The sequence below is a fragment of the Tetrao urogallus genome (genome assembly GCF_951394365.1).
Source record: "Tetrao urogallus genome assembly, chromosome: 1".
Classification (NCBI taxonomy): Eukaryota; Metazoa; Chordata; class Aves; order Galliformes; family Phasianidae; genus Tetrao; species Tetrao urogallus.
In genome coordinates this window covers 143,847,407-143,861,977 of record NC_136813.1, presented here as the reverse complement: position 1 = coordinate 143,861,977, position 14,571 = coordinate 143,847,407, and the positions used below count along the sequence as shown (strand labels likewise).

Genomic DNA, 14,571 nt, shown 5'->3' with positions numbered 1-14,571 from the left:
GGAGGACTTACAAAGTGCATAGGGAGGGCTGGCAGCAGATGGGGACAGTGAACAGTGATCCAGGGCTGAGTGTGAGCTAGGGACTTGCTGCCAAACCTGCATCACGACCAGCAGGAGATGAGAAAGTCACGGTGGCTGATTCACATTGATTCACACACAGGTACAGGCTGGGGCATTCAAAGGAGTTATTATGGAGCTGCGCTTCAAAAAGCCCTCTTGCATCTTGCCAAGGTTGGGGAAAATCAACAGCAACACAGCGTTTGCCCTGTGAACTTCTTCTATGCCCTTGTCCTATTCCTGGCAGGGCCTTCCTAGAGCTCAGCACCCACCTCAGCACCTATGTCACCTGAGGCAGATAAAACCCAGCCTCACAGTGACATCTAGTGAGGAGAAACCTCGTGGCACCATGGACCAGCCTCACAAACTGCAGCCTGGCCTGTCTGCTCACCTCTCCCACTGCTTTGTCCCCCCTCCTCCCCCCAGACATAAGGCAGGACAGAGCAGATGTGGCCCTGGAGGAGAAGGCGGCCCAAGCTAAAGGATATGGAGTGGTGAGATGAAGGGTGCCCAGTAACCAGCACTTCCAGGGTTGCCCCTGCACCCCAATTGAGTAAGGGTTTTGTAGGTGCCAGGACCTCCCTGGGGATGCAGTTCCACCCATTACAAGACAGTGACACTCAGTGAAAGAGAGCTGGATGGTGAGGGAAAGAAAGGAGTGAGGGAAAGGAAGAGAGAGCCAGCAGGTTATTTAGAGGGACTCCAGAGCAAAGAGTCACAAACAAATGATAAAAGGTCAGGTTGAACTGTCACTTTCGCGCAGCCTCAGAAACTGCTGATCTGGCTGGGAAGGGTAAGAGATAGCAAGAGAAGTCAAGGAGACAGGGATTAACACCAGGAAGGACTAAATACGCTATTAGAGAGAGAGCAAAGGAAGGAAAGGAAGGAAAAATGGAGGAGGAAAAATGACAAAGGCGGGGTGAAGGCAGAAAGGGGCCTGGCACCGTGCTGATAAACACAGCCATGGGACTGATCATCTTGCTCTGTACATGCCTCACATACAGTTCTGTGTGGTTTTGAACAATTCTGATGGGAAAAACAAACAAACAAACAAAAATTCTGGGCTAAGAAGCCACAAAGTATGCATTGTGGCAACAAGCAGTCAGCTGCCCTGCTGCTCACAGCTGAATTCACAATGCTGCCTTGCTGTCCATCGCCACATCAATGACAACAGGGAGCTTTTCTTTCCTGCTGTTACCAAATGGTCCCTCCCAAGTCTGAAGGGACACTGGGGAACAGGAGGGGGCATGACAATCCTTCAGCCAGTGAACCAGTATGGGGAGATCAGATGGGCTCCAGCACAGGATGGAGCAGACAGAAACCGCAGCAGCCAGCAATGCTCTAACAGCCCCATTCTACATCAAGCATCAAGCTAACAAGGCCTGCCTAAGGCAGCAAAAGCCTGTGACAGCTCCAGCCCATCTCCTGTCTGCCTCCAAACCCTTAACGGTAGGTGACAAGCATAACTAGCTAAACTTCACTGCATCCAGAGCCAGCTCTGGGGCTTGTAAACATTTTATGGCCCTGGAGCAGAGAGTCTGGGAACAAAACACAGAGCCTTCCACCTCTTTGTCACTGCTCTGAAAGCTGCCACATTCAACAATGACTGACAGACCCCAGTTTCGTATCTGCACAGCACGAGGGTGCTTAAGAATGCTCAGATCTCACACTCTTTACATGAGAGATCATTATTTCCATTGTAATCGTGGATAAAATGCATCCTTCCCAGAGGAAACTAGACTTTGTGTTACCAAAGGCTACAATATTCACTAAATTACGAGCTACAGCCTTTTTACAAATCTCTTTAGTTAAAGAATCTGTGTTACACTCCATATTTTGATTCAAAATCCCTTTTTCAGTTTCTATCCATTTGCTCTGTCCTCCACAGTGAAGTGTTTTGGGGGCAAATTTCACAGATGCTGGCATGAAAAATCTGTGGTTCTGAATGAAACAGAAGAGAAAGATAGGAAGGGCAAATCAAACAACATAAGGGAGAAATAAAGAGTTAAGCTGAAAGCCAAAGGTGACACAGAAGTTCAGGATCCTTCTTCTACTTCTTCCCTTTGTTGAAATTGAGGATAGCAGCGGAGAGAGGGAAATTGTCCCCCTCCAGCTGCAGACCTGTTTGCCTGCTCCACTCTAGAAGGTGTGCAACAGCAGCAGGTGTCCCTCAGATGAGATTTTTACCTTTACATAGGGAGTATGAGAGTACTGGAAGTTTGTAAATTTTGTGATTCTGGATGCAGAATTCTGTTTTTTCTGACCACAAAAAAAACCTTGTGACACCAACTCTTCACTGGCATGCAAGATTTATTATTAAAATGTTTTCTTCTGGCAATCAAGGCCCTAAGGATTTATGTGTTTTTTTCCAAATTCAGCATTTTTGTTCTTAAAAATATTACTTCTGCCCACAAAGTCAGCTCTTAGAGCTTCAGCAAAGGCAGTATCTTTCCATTTGGAGTAAAAAGCAGAAGAGGGAGAAAAAAGGGTAAGGCCCCACATTGTCATTCAGAGCTAGCATGAACACGTCCTGTCTCAGATATTTTCTGAATTGCTTAATCTTTATGCCTTCTTATCCCATCTATATAGGAAGGATAACAACTCTGCCTTGTTTGGAGGCAGAGCTCATTTCATACTATGGCATCTAGTCCAGTGGGAAGCTGATTTAGTCCCAGCTTGAGCCAATATTATTTGCAGAAGCTATGTAATGCAGAGATGGTTTCTCAGTGACCTGGAAAAGTGCACTGAAGAGGCAGGTATATGCACTGTGTTAAGACAAAATAATAAAAAATCAGAAAAAAAGGCTTTCTTTCCATCTGCAATAACTACAAGCTTACCCATGCAGGGATATGAATCAAGGCATTGTCCAGCACTTGTTCAAACTCAGCAGGCCAGAAAGTCAAATCACTTTTCAAAGGCATGTCACACAGTTAAAGGACAAAGGTTCCTGTGTACTTGAAGTACAGGGCAAGCAGTGATCCGTGGGTCTTTGTAGAAACAATGACCGCAACAGAAACCGTTGAGGTTAGCAAACACAGATAAGTAGTAATGACAGCAGCTTTGATTAAGGCATCATCATGTATTGCTGTGGAGAGAAAATACAGAACACTGGATGTGGTGAAGCTGGATATCTGTCTAAAGCAAAGCACATTACGTGACCCACATGTGAAGGAGCATGCAAAGGTGAAAATCTGTTATCGATCAACTTGAAAATCAGCCTGTTTCATTTTGAAAGGAAAAAGAAATGCAGGTCTGTGTGTCAGTACAAACAATACGCAGTGTTTAAACATCAAGATCCCATTTCCCAACACTATCAGAATGTTCAAAACAGTCCTAAACTAAATAAATCCTTGTGATTGTTGCATCTTACTTGTATTGCAGCTCTCAGCTTCTGTTTTCTAACTTTCTTCAGAATATCCCTTCAAACTGAGACTCCTGTGTAACCCCCCAAATCCAGAAGCTAGAACATAAAAAAGAGCACACACAAACTGCTGTTAAGAACTGCTACAGACAGCAATATGATTTTATTATCATATTAACCAGAATAACAAGATGGCACAGACCAAACGTATGATAATCTCAAACATCTTCCAAAGCCCAGAATAACAGGGAGAAGAACAGTCTCTCCAAAACGAAGCAGAAACTTTATCAACTTATTCCAACAGGGAAAATTTCCATTTTCAATGTCATAAGAAATAAAGCAGAAAGTAAAATTGTAATGGCCACACAAGGAAGTCACTTAAAACTTCAGCTGATCTGTATGCTGAGTTATTTGTAATTGAAAAGCCAGCTAGCTCACAGGTAATCACTGAGGCATGAAATTTAGAGAAAGCTATAAAACATGAACATTAGCAGCAGAAAGCTTTCGAAGACAGCTTAACTCTCAGAAGCAAGGACATTCTCCATCTGAAAGGCAGCGCCTGTAGTTTTTGCCATCACAAGTTAGATTATTCAGGCTCCAAGACAGCGATTTATTTGGATGTTATACATTTCAATGAATACCATTTGACATTCATTCTGTCCCCAAAGTGTTCCAAAGAGCTAACTGCACTGATTTCTGAGAGATTACAAAGTGATGAAGTTTTCTTGGATGAAATTTTAATTTGAGCAGAGCCTTTAAAGAGTACAATAAAATACTGAGTTCCTTATTTATTTATTTACTTATTACTGACGTAGCCACAAAGTCTCCTGACATTACATTTTTCAAAGTATGCACCAGTCAGGAAAAAAAGTTCTTTTCTGGGGCTTCTCATCTGCTCTCAAAGGTGATTCAGGTAAAAGAAAGTGAGAGTTAAGTGTATATACCGTGATGAAAAAAGGAATGTATCCTCACTGTGAGAGTGATAAACCCAGCAAAGCTCCTGCAAAGAAAAATACAGCGTATTATATGCTGTGCTCAGCACAAAGCAGATTGCTCAAACACAGGTTAGTGGACTTAACCTAAAGTCAACAGAGGAAATTTTATGGTTTATGACATGTGGGAGATGAGATCATGTGATCCAAATGCCTAAATTCTACATCAGTGAAGGTTTAAAGGTTTTGTTAAAAACACAAGTAAAATACAAGACAATAAACTGATCTTGTTTAGCATTTCAGGAAAAAAGAATTGTAAATATAATTTTCCATTGAAGTCAAAGAATACAGGAAGAATGTGCAACTATATCTGCAGGAGTATGGCAGGTATTAGCTGTACCAAAGTCACCCAGAGACATGACAAATGCTGTTATCACCATGTCTGCCAAGACCAAGCGTAGCTGAAGCCAGAATGCAGTTAGGAGAAACACTAATGATCATCCCCTGAGAAAGGCTGCCAAATCCTGTTAAAAGAAGTGGAAGAAATATAATGTATTAATAATAGCTACGTGGTTTCACAAAGCATTAAAAAATCCATGGCTCATGTCCGATGGTGATCTTTGTGCCGTTCTGGGGCAGCAACAGATCTAAACATGGGGAATGCATTTCACCAAAAAGCATGCGCCTATTTAACTTCTTAGTGCTCTAACTAGCTCCAAGAGTCTGAGCAGACTCCAATGCAGGAGACTGTGAACGCACTTGAAGAAAATATCTTGCCTTCCCTCTTCAGCAAAATGACCCCATGCGCTCGTTAAATTTTATCCTGCAGGTAACTGCAGACTAAAATCATAGCAGGTTTGCACTCAGCCTTGCTGGTCAAAGGAGGCATTGCCTGTATTAAGGTTTCTTCATACTGAAGATATTTAATAAGAAGGGACTCAGATTTTCTCAGAGACCTACATAATTGACAGTGTTATTAATTGGTGCAACAGAAATAGAAATGCAATACTGTTTGCAGAGGCTTACTTTTGAGATAGAAAAGGGCATATGTTTTCCAATGAGACAATAAATCAGTGCAGCTTGTAACACATTAATTTGTTAAATCAAAACATGTTTAGCAGTGTAGGCAATTATGTTTTTGCATTAGGAGGCCTCATAAGACATTTATAAGGTTACACTGCTTTGACACTAAACACATGTGATGATGTGATCAGGTGAGCCTGATAAAGTTAATTGATGTAAATGCCATGTTTAACTAGTAGAAAAAGCTATCCTGTGTGATACATGTGTATGAACAGCTTACAAAGAACCTGTAGTTCTATTTTAGGGGCTAAAGGAGAATGTTTGACAGATAAGGTATAATTGGAAATGCTTTCCCCATAGTCATATCACTGGCAGCTATCCTTTATCTGACCAAAATATATGCTGAACAATGTTCAAGTAAGGACAAATATGTCAGAGGCTAGAACGCTCACTTTTATTTCAGCAACAGGCTATTAAATCACTTCTTGTTCAGCGTCTGCTTTTCAAAACACAGTATCATCCTCACAAATATGCTAACTCACACGACTGCAGGGGCAAACCCAGCACAGAACAAGGAGCTGAGCAGCCTCAGTTTTTGCTAGTTTAGCAGAAGACAAGAACATGGAGAAATATTCATAGAATCATAAAATGGCCTGGATTGTGAAGGACCACGATGATCACCTAGTTTCAACCCCCCTGCTATGTGCAGGGTCATCAACCATTATACCAGGATGCCCAGAGCCACACCAGGCTACACACCCAGCCACTGCCCACCCAAATTAGCCAAAAAAAGTGATTTGGACTTCTTTAAGAGGAAAATCACAAGTGACAAGTGACACCCTGAACAGGAAGTAAACAGTTAATATTTCCCAAGAATGAGCACTGAGACTGTCTTGTCCAGAAAGATGCATTTGCACGATCACAATGACAAATACTGACACAGGATGCTAGGAACCATCCGACAAGACTCCAAAGAGAACTAAGAATAAGAAGATTGGCACTGAGGTGACATCTGCAGGGACTGAAGAGCAACCTGCAGAGAATGAATGCCTGTTAATGAGCCACAGATTAACTGCTATCAGCCACCACTAGAGATCATTGCCATATGAAACAACGAGCGCTGCTTGTACCGCTCTCTCCCTATGGGACTCTATCTGAGGGAGAATAAACCTCTCTCCTCCTACAGCACCAGCTTGTTACTGCCAGCGTTGGCTATAATTGAATAAGCTTTATTCAGATGATAGCTAAATTTAGCAGACATTAGCAGCAAGTCTCTGGAGAGGCAAAAGCGGGGGAGGAAAGCTTTAAATAAACACGCTAAAGTAACACTGAATAATAGATGCAATTAATGGCGGAGCAAAACTCTGTGCCTCAGGAGCTGGGTACAGTTAAACCCGCTTTGGGGGGGCCTTGCAAACACAAAATGTGACAGTGCTGCTGGATGCTCCCCTTCCTCTCAGCCGGTAATTATTGCCTCCCCTGTGATCACCACCACAGCAGGGCCTCAAAAAGCCCGTTCCCAATGCATTATTTCAGTAAGGGTACACTACAGAGGGCCTGCAGACCCGGCAGCAGAGAGGAAAGCCAGGCATCAGCGTTGCATCTGTACACAAAGCCAGCTCAGGGCTGGCCCAAGCCAGCCTCCACAAAGCACGGAGCCTCAATACAGCTCCGCATTCCTTCCTTCCCGCCTAAACCCTCTCCCAGCTTCCCTCACGCATGCGCGCCCAGCCGGGGGAAAGACGGCAGTATGGCTGTTCAAAGGGCGGAAGTGGTCTCAGGAGAGGGCGGAAGTGGTCTCAGGAGAGGGCGGAAGTGCGTTGGGTAAGCCGGAAGTGGGTGAAAGGCGGGGGTGTGTGGCCATGTCTGCTTCGTTGCTACGGCGGGGCCTGGAGCTACTGGAGGCACCGGGTAAGCCCGAGGGGCCGGAGGCGGAGGGGATTGTCGCAGTGTGTGGCCCTGGTAACCTTCCTCATCTCGTCTTTCAGGCCGGGGGAAGGCCCCGCCGGGACTCCAGCAGGGGCGTGATGGCGGCAGACCGGCAGGAGCCGCCCGGCGGAGGAAGGTAATGGCGGGGCCTGGGAAGAACAAGGCTACGATCAAGGGCAGAGTCGTGAAGTCGGCGATAGGTGAGTCTTGGCTTAGCTCTAGCGAAGAGCGGCCTTATTGCTCTCTACACTCTCAGGCCAGGTCCTTTCGTGGTATCCTGCAGCCCCTGTCAGGATCACCTGTGGCTATCCCTCCCCATCCTCCTTGTAGCAGGTACTGCCTGGGCAATCAGGTGATGTGTTTTGTCTTACTGCTCTGACCTAGAGGAGTATCACAAGAAGAAAGCTGTAAATCATCTCAAAGCGAATTTGCAGTACATGACAAGCGGACGATGCGTTGCTGACAGAGCTGTAACCCAACAAGTAAGCATGACACTTCTTTCTTCCTCTGAGGAGCATAGATGAATGGGAATTATCTTTAGATCTTCCAGCTTAGCCCTTGTGCAAAAGAGTTAAGTTTCTGCCTGGTAGTGGCCTTGAAACGTTTCTTTGTGCTCAAGCAAAACACCTTACTAAGCTTTAAATTTTTGTTGATAGCTTATTTCTTACAGTGTTCTCGTTAGAATCTGGTTAGAATCTTATTTCTTACAGCTACTCGTTATAATCTGGTAACTGTTGACTTCTCTTGGTTACTAAAGGTATTTCACAGCAAAGCCCTGGTTCAGACTTCCCTTCTATTCTTTGAACTCTCCTCTTCTGTAGCTAGAGGCTGTTTTAGTAGAGAACCAGACATGCTGCTGGCCCCCACAGTAGAAATTTCATAGCATCTGAAATTATGTTTCTCATAACTTGAAAATTTAACCAACGGTCTTTCCCAAATAATAGTTCTGAGCCAGGATTTGAAGGTAGCAACACCACTAGATTCATAGGCTGTTTTTATGACAACACTTTTAACTTAAAGAAACTAAGTTATTTCAGCCACTGTTTTTCAGGTTTGAGGTTGTAAATAGCAAGGATGACATTAAAAAATGCCGGGGGAATTCTACCAATTTCTTGGGTTTTCTATTTGTCTCATGGAGAGACAGGACAAAAGAAGGCTACAGTTTCAGAAAAAGTTTGAGTTAAAATCAATATTGCAGTCTCAATAAGAGTTATCAGAAAGTAGCTTCCTTTTTTGGCTCTGAATACTACCTGGGTGCTTGCTGCTGTCCCAGTGACCTGCTTTGGGTAAGATAATGTTTGCCTCTCACACCTCTCTGGAAGCATTCCAGAATGTAGCAGGGTACTAGCAAATAATAAGGGTGTGGTAAGTGAGCTCAAAAAATGTTTTGTGATTTGGTCTAGATGACAGTGAATGTTATTTTTCTTTTTGTTTTTCCTGAAGGTTCTTACACAGAACAGAGGCAGAAAGTCAAAAGATCGGCCTGTAGAGAAGAAGGAAAAGAAGAAGCCTGAGGGCACTGTCTTTACTGAGGAAGACTTCCGTAAATTTGAGAGAGAATACTTTGGAATCCCATAAGCAGCATGAAAGGAACTCTTGCAGCTCCAGTCCATCTGCAGCTGAGTGCTCAGAAGGCAGGACTGGCCACTTCCTCAGTGTGTTTGAGAATGGACGTAGGAGATCCATCACTTTGTCAGCAAATAAACTAGCATCAGACTTGCAGAATAACTGCACCTGTCCAGAACTCACTGCTGGGGCCATGGAGGTTCTCTTTGGTCCTTGCAATACATTGTCCTTATCATTACCTCCCTTCAGCCAGCACGTCTTGCGTTCTTGACATAGAAAGGTGGACTAATCCAAAAACAAATCTTGTTCTTCAGTAAGGAAGGCATCTGCTGCCAGTCTCCAACTCAATGGAGATATGTTTTGGACAGCAGAAGTAAATCATTAAGAGGGAAGGATGCTTCAAAAGACTGAAATCCTAGTACTCCTGCAGTTTCTGTCATTATAACATCTGTCAGGTTTTTCTGACATTGTAAAAAGTTTTGTATGTATTGTACGATTAAACAATTGTTGTTACAGGTGCTGCCTGTCTTTGCCTTTGTGATAGTGATTGTTATGAGTAGCTGTGATTGAAGAAGACAGACCAGATCATTGTTCTGATCCAAGCGTTCCTGTCACTAGGATGACTCAGTTGTGTGAATGTCCCTGCTCTGATTCCTCTTGACATGTGTATTAATCTTCTCTCCTACATGCTCAGGCTTTCAGAGTGCAGGTTGGAACTGAGATGACTCCTGCTCTGCTTGCTCAGTCACCCCTCTCCAAGAAAGATGTCTGAAATGGAGAAAGCTCTTTCTCATGTTTCAGCCCAAGCTTTTCTTCTGAGGTTACAGCTGCCCTAGAAGGGCACTGCTGCTGGATGCTGCCAGCTCCTGTAGGCAAGAATGCTTGTGACCCAAAAGTCAGCTCTCTATCTAATCATCTGAACCAGAGGCTGTGGTGCTGGATTGAAGAGATGGGGTTTTCGTGTAGTTTGTTGGTGGTTTTTTTTTCTTCATACTGCTAAATTCCCTGCTGCAATGAGTAGATGGCCCAGCAGATGGGAGTGTTGTTCCAGATGATCTTCCTTGGTAAACTACTGTAAACGTGCTTTTTGAAGCTCCTTCTCTGCCCCTTCCCACCCCTTCCTTAAACAAATGGGAAGTGTTCTCCCTTTAGACAAAAAAAGAGACAAGTACTAATAATACCAACCCTTGGTTAGAACTAACTCCTGAGTCTAAGTAGCTTGGTTCAGATGTTAGCAGTGGAAGGAATTTGGTATCCACCCAGTGCATCGTTAAGTCTGCACCACCTGTGTTCTGTTCTTTCTGTTGTGTCTGCGTGGAAGGGAAGGTCACACAGATGTACTTTGTCCAAACAGGGAAATAGTGAACATACTAAAGTATGTGTTCTGGAAACTGTGTTAACAGCATATGGGAGGGGATTTCTTGTAATAAGATCAGTTCAACTGTTTGCAGCCAAAAGTGGTAAATAAAACAGTTCAAGGACCGGTTGCCCTCTTATTCAGTTTGTCTCTACTCCTAAAATGGAGAGATGTGTAGGAGGGGAGAGAATGACTGTGTAAAGAAATAGTTGAAAATGATGTGTATGCAGCATACATCTTTATAAAACTGATGCACTCCATGCTGGCTGCTGAGAGCATTAGCTGCTCTAATACATGTAGTTCTGTGTGGAGCTGTTATAGAGACTATTCAAAGTGTGGAAAAGCCTGTTCTGCTATGGCATGACTTGAAAGGGGCAAATCTTGGGGGTGCTACTTTGTGTCCTATCCTCACCTTCAGCACTCAGCAGTTCCTTTGACTTTCAAGAAGTCCTTCTCAGCCCCCTTATCTCCTCTCCGAGCTCCTCCTACGCACTCCTGTTCCTGTGGTCGTTCAGCCAACTTTCTACACCTTAAGGAAAGCAAAAACATCCTTTGTTGCTGCAGAAAGGAACGGTAGGGAAGCGCGGTTCATTCTGTTTGCACAAAACCCAGCTTGTTTGTTTGCAAACATAAGTAAATAGGGAAGTTGCTCTTTCAAAGTCAATAAGGAACTTTAAAGTGAACTCCAAAGCAGTCTTCCCCAAGGATAACAACACCCAGATACCTGGGATTTTAAAGTTGGATGGGAGCTCTAATTACTGGCAGGGAAGACTATTAGGGCCAACACAAGTAATCCCCATACTTGTGGCTATATGCCAAGAGGCGTGGCACTCGCTTGAGAAGGTAAAGCCAACTGTCAGACTGGGTTTTGCCAGCTGAAATCAAAGTTGCTTTTACAGCCAATAGTATCCCCAACTAAATTAAATTTTACCTTGCAGGAGGGAGAAAAAGCAAGAAGAAAAGTGTGGTTCTAGATAAACCATCCTTGGAAACAGCAAAGATCTGGTATGTCCTAGCCTTGATTTTTTCACCTTTCTCACAGAGCTGGAGCTCCAGGAGAGAATGGCAGTGCTTCCTGCTTGTCATGTAAGAACATGAGATGGCCTTTGAGAGGAATGTCTTCATTGCCTGGTGGTAAGATAAAACTGCGTTCTCACACTCCCAACCATCTATATATTACAGACTAGTCATGCTTAGAGCATGCCAACTCCTCACCCCAGCTGAGAAATCCAGGCAGTGGCTATCTGAACTTCGTGTGCCACCTCTCTGTTGCTTGCTCACAGCCAGGCTTCGCTGCCTCACGACAGAGAGAAGAGGGGTGAAGGAGGGAGAAGCTCCCATAGCTTCTTTTCCTACTGGGCCTCTGACCTGACTGGTTCCCACATTGGGAGCGAAGATGCTGCATCCCACAGCCCTCCAACCTGCTGGACAGCATTTCTCTCCTGCGCAGCTGCAATCCAGGGAGGCTGAGCTCATCGTGCTGCTGGCTCTCTTCCCAGCTCTGCGACATCAGCCAAGCATCCCACAGCAAAAAAAAAAAAAAAAAATAGATGTGGTCGAGCTGAGAAAGAGAGGGGTGCCATCTTCCAGAACATCTACACCCACAAGCAGCAGGGAATCAAGATGGGAAGGAGCAGCTTTAATATAAATGCAAATATAAGCTCTGGAGCATTAATAATGTGGTCAAACCTTTCCAGGGAAGTGGTTTAGAGAAGAAAGAAGAGTTCCCAGATGCTCAGTGCTGGGCTGGTTTCCTGTGAGTAAGATTCACAAAGCCATTTAATGGTCTTCCTCTGTTTGCAAATGGAAAGCAAACAGGAAAACTTGTTTGAGCAGGTATGAGTGGCTCAAAGCTTCTGCTGTATCAGCAAATGTGTTCTTCCTCAGCATGGAAAGCAATGACAGCCAGTATCAGCATAGAAGTGTATCAGGAAGGCTGCAAGTATAAACTAATAAAACATGATTGCCCAGGACACTCAACAGTTTCTTCCCTCTGAAATAACAGAGCGAAACAAGCCTGGCTGCAAACGAACCAAAGTAGCTTGGCATACAAGACTTAAAATGCTGAAATGACCACAGTAGGGAGAGAGGAAAACCATGGCTGGGAGGGGTCCTAGAAACTTTTGGAATCTCAGTCCTTGGCTAGTTTTTTAGGACTGACTTCCCTTTCAATCTTGCTGATGATCCACACAGTGTTGGATCCACACCTACAAAACTAATGGGCTCTGAACACCTTGGGTAAGGGGTTGGTCACCACAGAAAGGGGAACACAGCAGCAGTACCCTAAATAGCTCACAAATGTAATGGTGAAGCACATGGAAGTTTCTCACTTTGAAACAAGAAGAACAATCAAAGGAGGAATGTAAAAGAAGGCAAGCTGCCTAATGCTTACTTACAGCTCAAAACCTGGAACTCCAGCCAAAGCAGGCTGAACGGTTAGTAGGTTTGAGACGGATTAAAGGTTTGCATGACTATCCATAGTTACATTAAAGAGGATTAACAGCACCAGCCACTAACTGTTGGGGGCAGGGGAAATGGAAATCATGAAGGTTGCTCTGCCCGCAGGGTTACATACACCTTGTTCTGAAGGAATTAGCTGTTGGCAGGGCTGAGCAGCAACCTAGCCAAGCTGAGCAGCACCATTTGTATGCAAGAAAGCTCATTTATCTCCTCCACTAACTTGTCATTAATGGAAGGGAAAGAGTAGATGTTCTTCTCTAGTTGTCCTTGCACTCCAGTGGTGATGCAGAGGAGTCAGGCTCACAGCAGGTAGCTTGTGCTTTGGAAATCCTCTGCCCTACTTAAATAAAGTTGAAGTGGTTGCTCACTTGCGTCTTATTGCCTACCACTGGGAGTTGTAATGCTATAATGTGATGGAAAGCACAGCAATGATAGCAGGGTAGCAAAGTCCTAGACTGCAGCAAGTAACAATAAACCCAAATGCAGAAGCTGCAGACACAGAAATAAAGGAAAAAAAAAATCTGCTTACCCTTAGAAAGTTTCAGGTAGACAGGGATCTCCAGCAAAATACCCTTGCCTCCACTTCCAACCCTTACAAGAGGTCTGGGAAGGGGTGAACCCTTGCCTCACTCCTTCCAGTCATTCAATGCATTGCTTGCACCTGAGCTCCCCTGGGTTAAACCTGCCTTCCCACCAGGTGCTCAGTCGTTGTTTCAAGCCCTGACTTAGCATTTCCACTACAGGTGTGAAAGAGAAAAAGGGCAACTGAAGGAAAAATGAGAGGTGGCTAACCGTTACTTTGAGAACATGTGCCTGTATAATACAAAAATTGGATCTTGTGGGTAGAGCTAGCTTCATTTAGTGGCTTCTGATGCTGCGTGAGTGCACTGAAAGAAGTGCAAAGCTGGGATAGCTGAGTGGCTGAAATAGTACTGCCTAGGTCTGATCCCTTGTGACTGTGATGGTTCTGTCACCACGATGCATGGCCAACAATTCCCTGCCACTAGCACAGTGCTGAGGAAAACTCCTCTCCTGAAGGACACCCTGTCCTTGCTGCTGTTCTGGGCTTTCTGCCAGGGCTCTTTGGAAGCGTTTGCTATCATTCTGCTTTCATTCTCCAGCACTGCAGATGGAGGTTATTTTTGCCCCTTCGGTTATTCACACGGGCAAGTGGTGGAGCCCTCAGTGGCAGCGGTTTCCTCTTCTTGTTTACAAAGAGAACTACGAGCACCTGGGTCTCCCTAAATGCAGGATGAAGAAGAAGGTAGCTATGAATACTGAGTTTTTAGAGAGTGCAGACTGGGAAAATTCCACTGTTTCCACTGGCTTCCTCTGGGGTCTGGTAAAGCCTATATTTCATGCACCAAAGTCTATTTCTGGGAATGGTGTCACCATGCGTGTAAACAATTGAGATTGTTGAATCACGTTTTTTCTGACAGCCTGTGAGAAAACGAAGAGGTTCCTGAAGCCTGCACATGTGAGACATCAGTCAGGAGGCTGTCCGCTGCTCAGATGCTTTCTCCCATCTCTTAATGCAATGATCTTATAAATGCTAAATGAACATACAGAGGAACAGCCAGCCCTAACCTTCAGCCAGTGCAAAGTCTTAACTAAATTACTAAGTATGGAAACAGCATCATTGCAAGAGGCATCGCATAAGATCAGCTCGTTGGCTGCCTCTGAAAAGCTGTGAGCACAAAGACACCAGCTCCATGTGGATGCCTGAGCTGGGCAAGATGCTTGGACAAGTCAGTGCAAGTGAGCAGGAATTAACACCCCGGGAAGGATGCACACATCTACATGCAAAAGCTGTCCCTGGCAGGACAAGCAGGGATTAAGGAACGTGATGAATCACTAAATCTGGGTATCAGTGAGCCAAAGAAAAT

At 44.5% G+C, this 14,571-nt stretch overlaps 1 protein-coding gene across 1 annotated transcript; it reads left to right on the top strand.

The window, feature by feature from the left end:
* Positions 1–7,235: 7,235 nt before the first annotated feature.
* RPS19BP1 (ribosomal protein S19 binding protein 1) lies at positions 7,236–9,006 on the top strand (the record flags this gene model as incomplete). Its single annotated transcript, XM_079543394.1, has 4 exons — positions 7,236–7,284; positions 7,362–7,502; positions 7,687–7,784; positions 8,746–9,006. 4 exons carry the CDS (start codon positions 7,236–7,238, stop codon positions 8,878–8,880), a joined length of 423 nt encoding a protein of 140 aa, XP_079399520.1. The 3' UTR covers positions 8,881–9,006.
* Between the last annotated feature and the right edge of the window lie 5,565 nt (positions 9,007–14,571).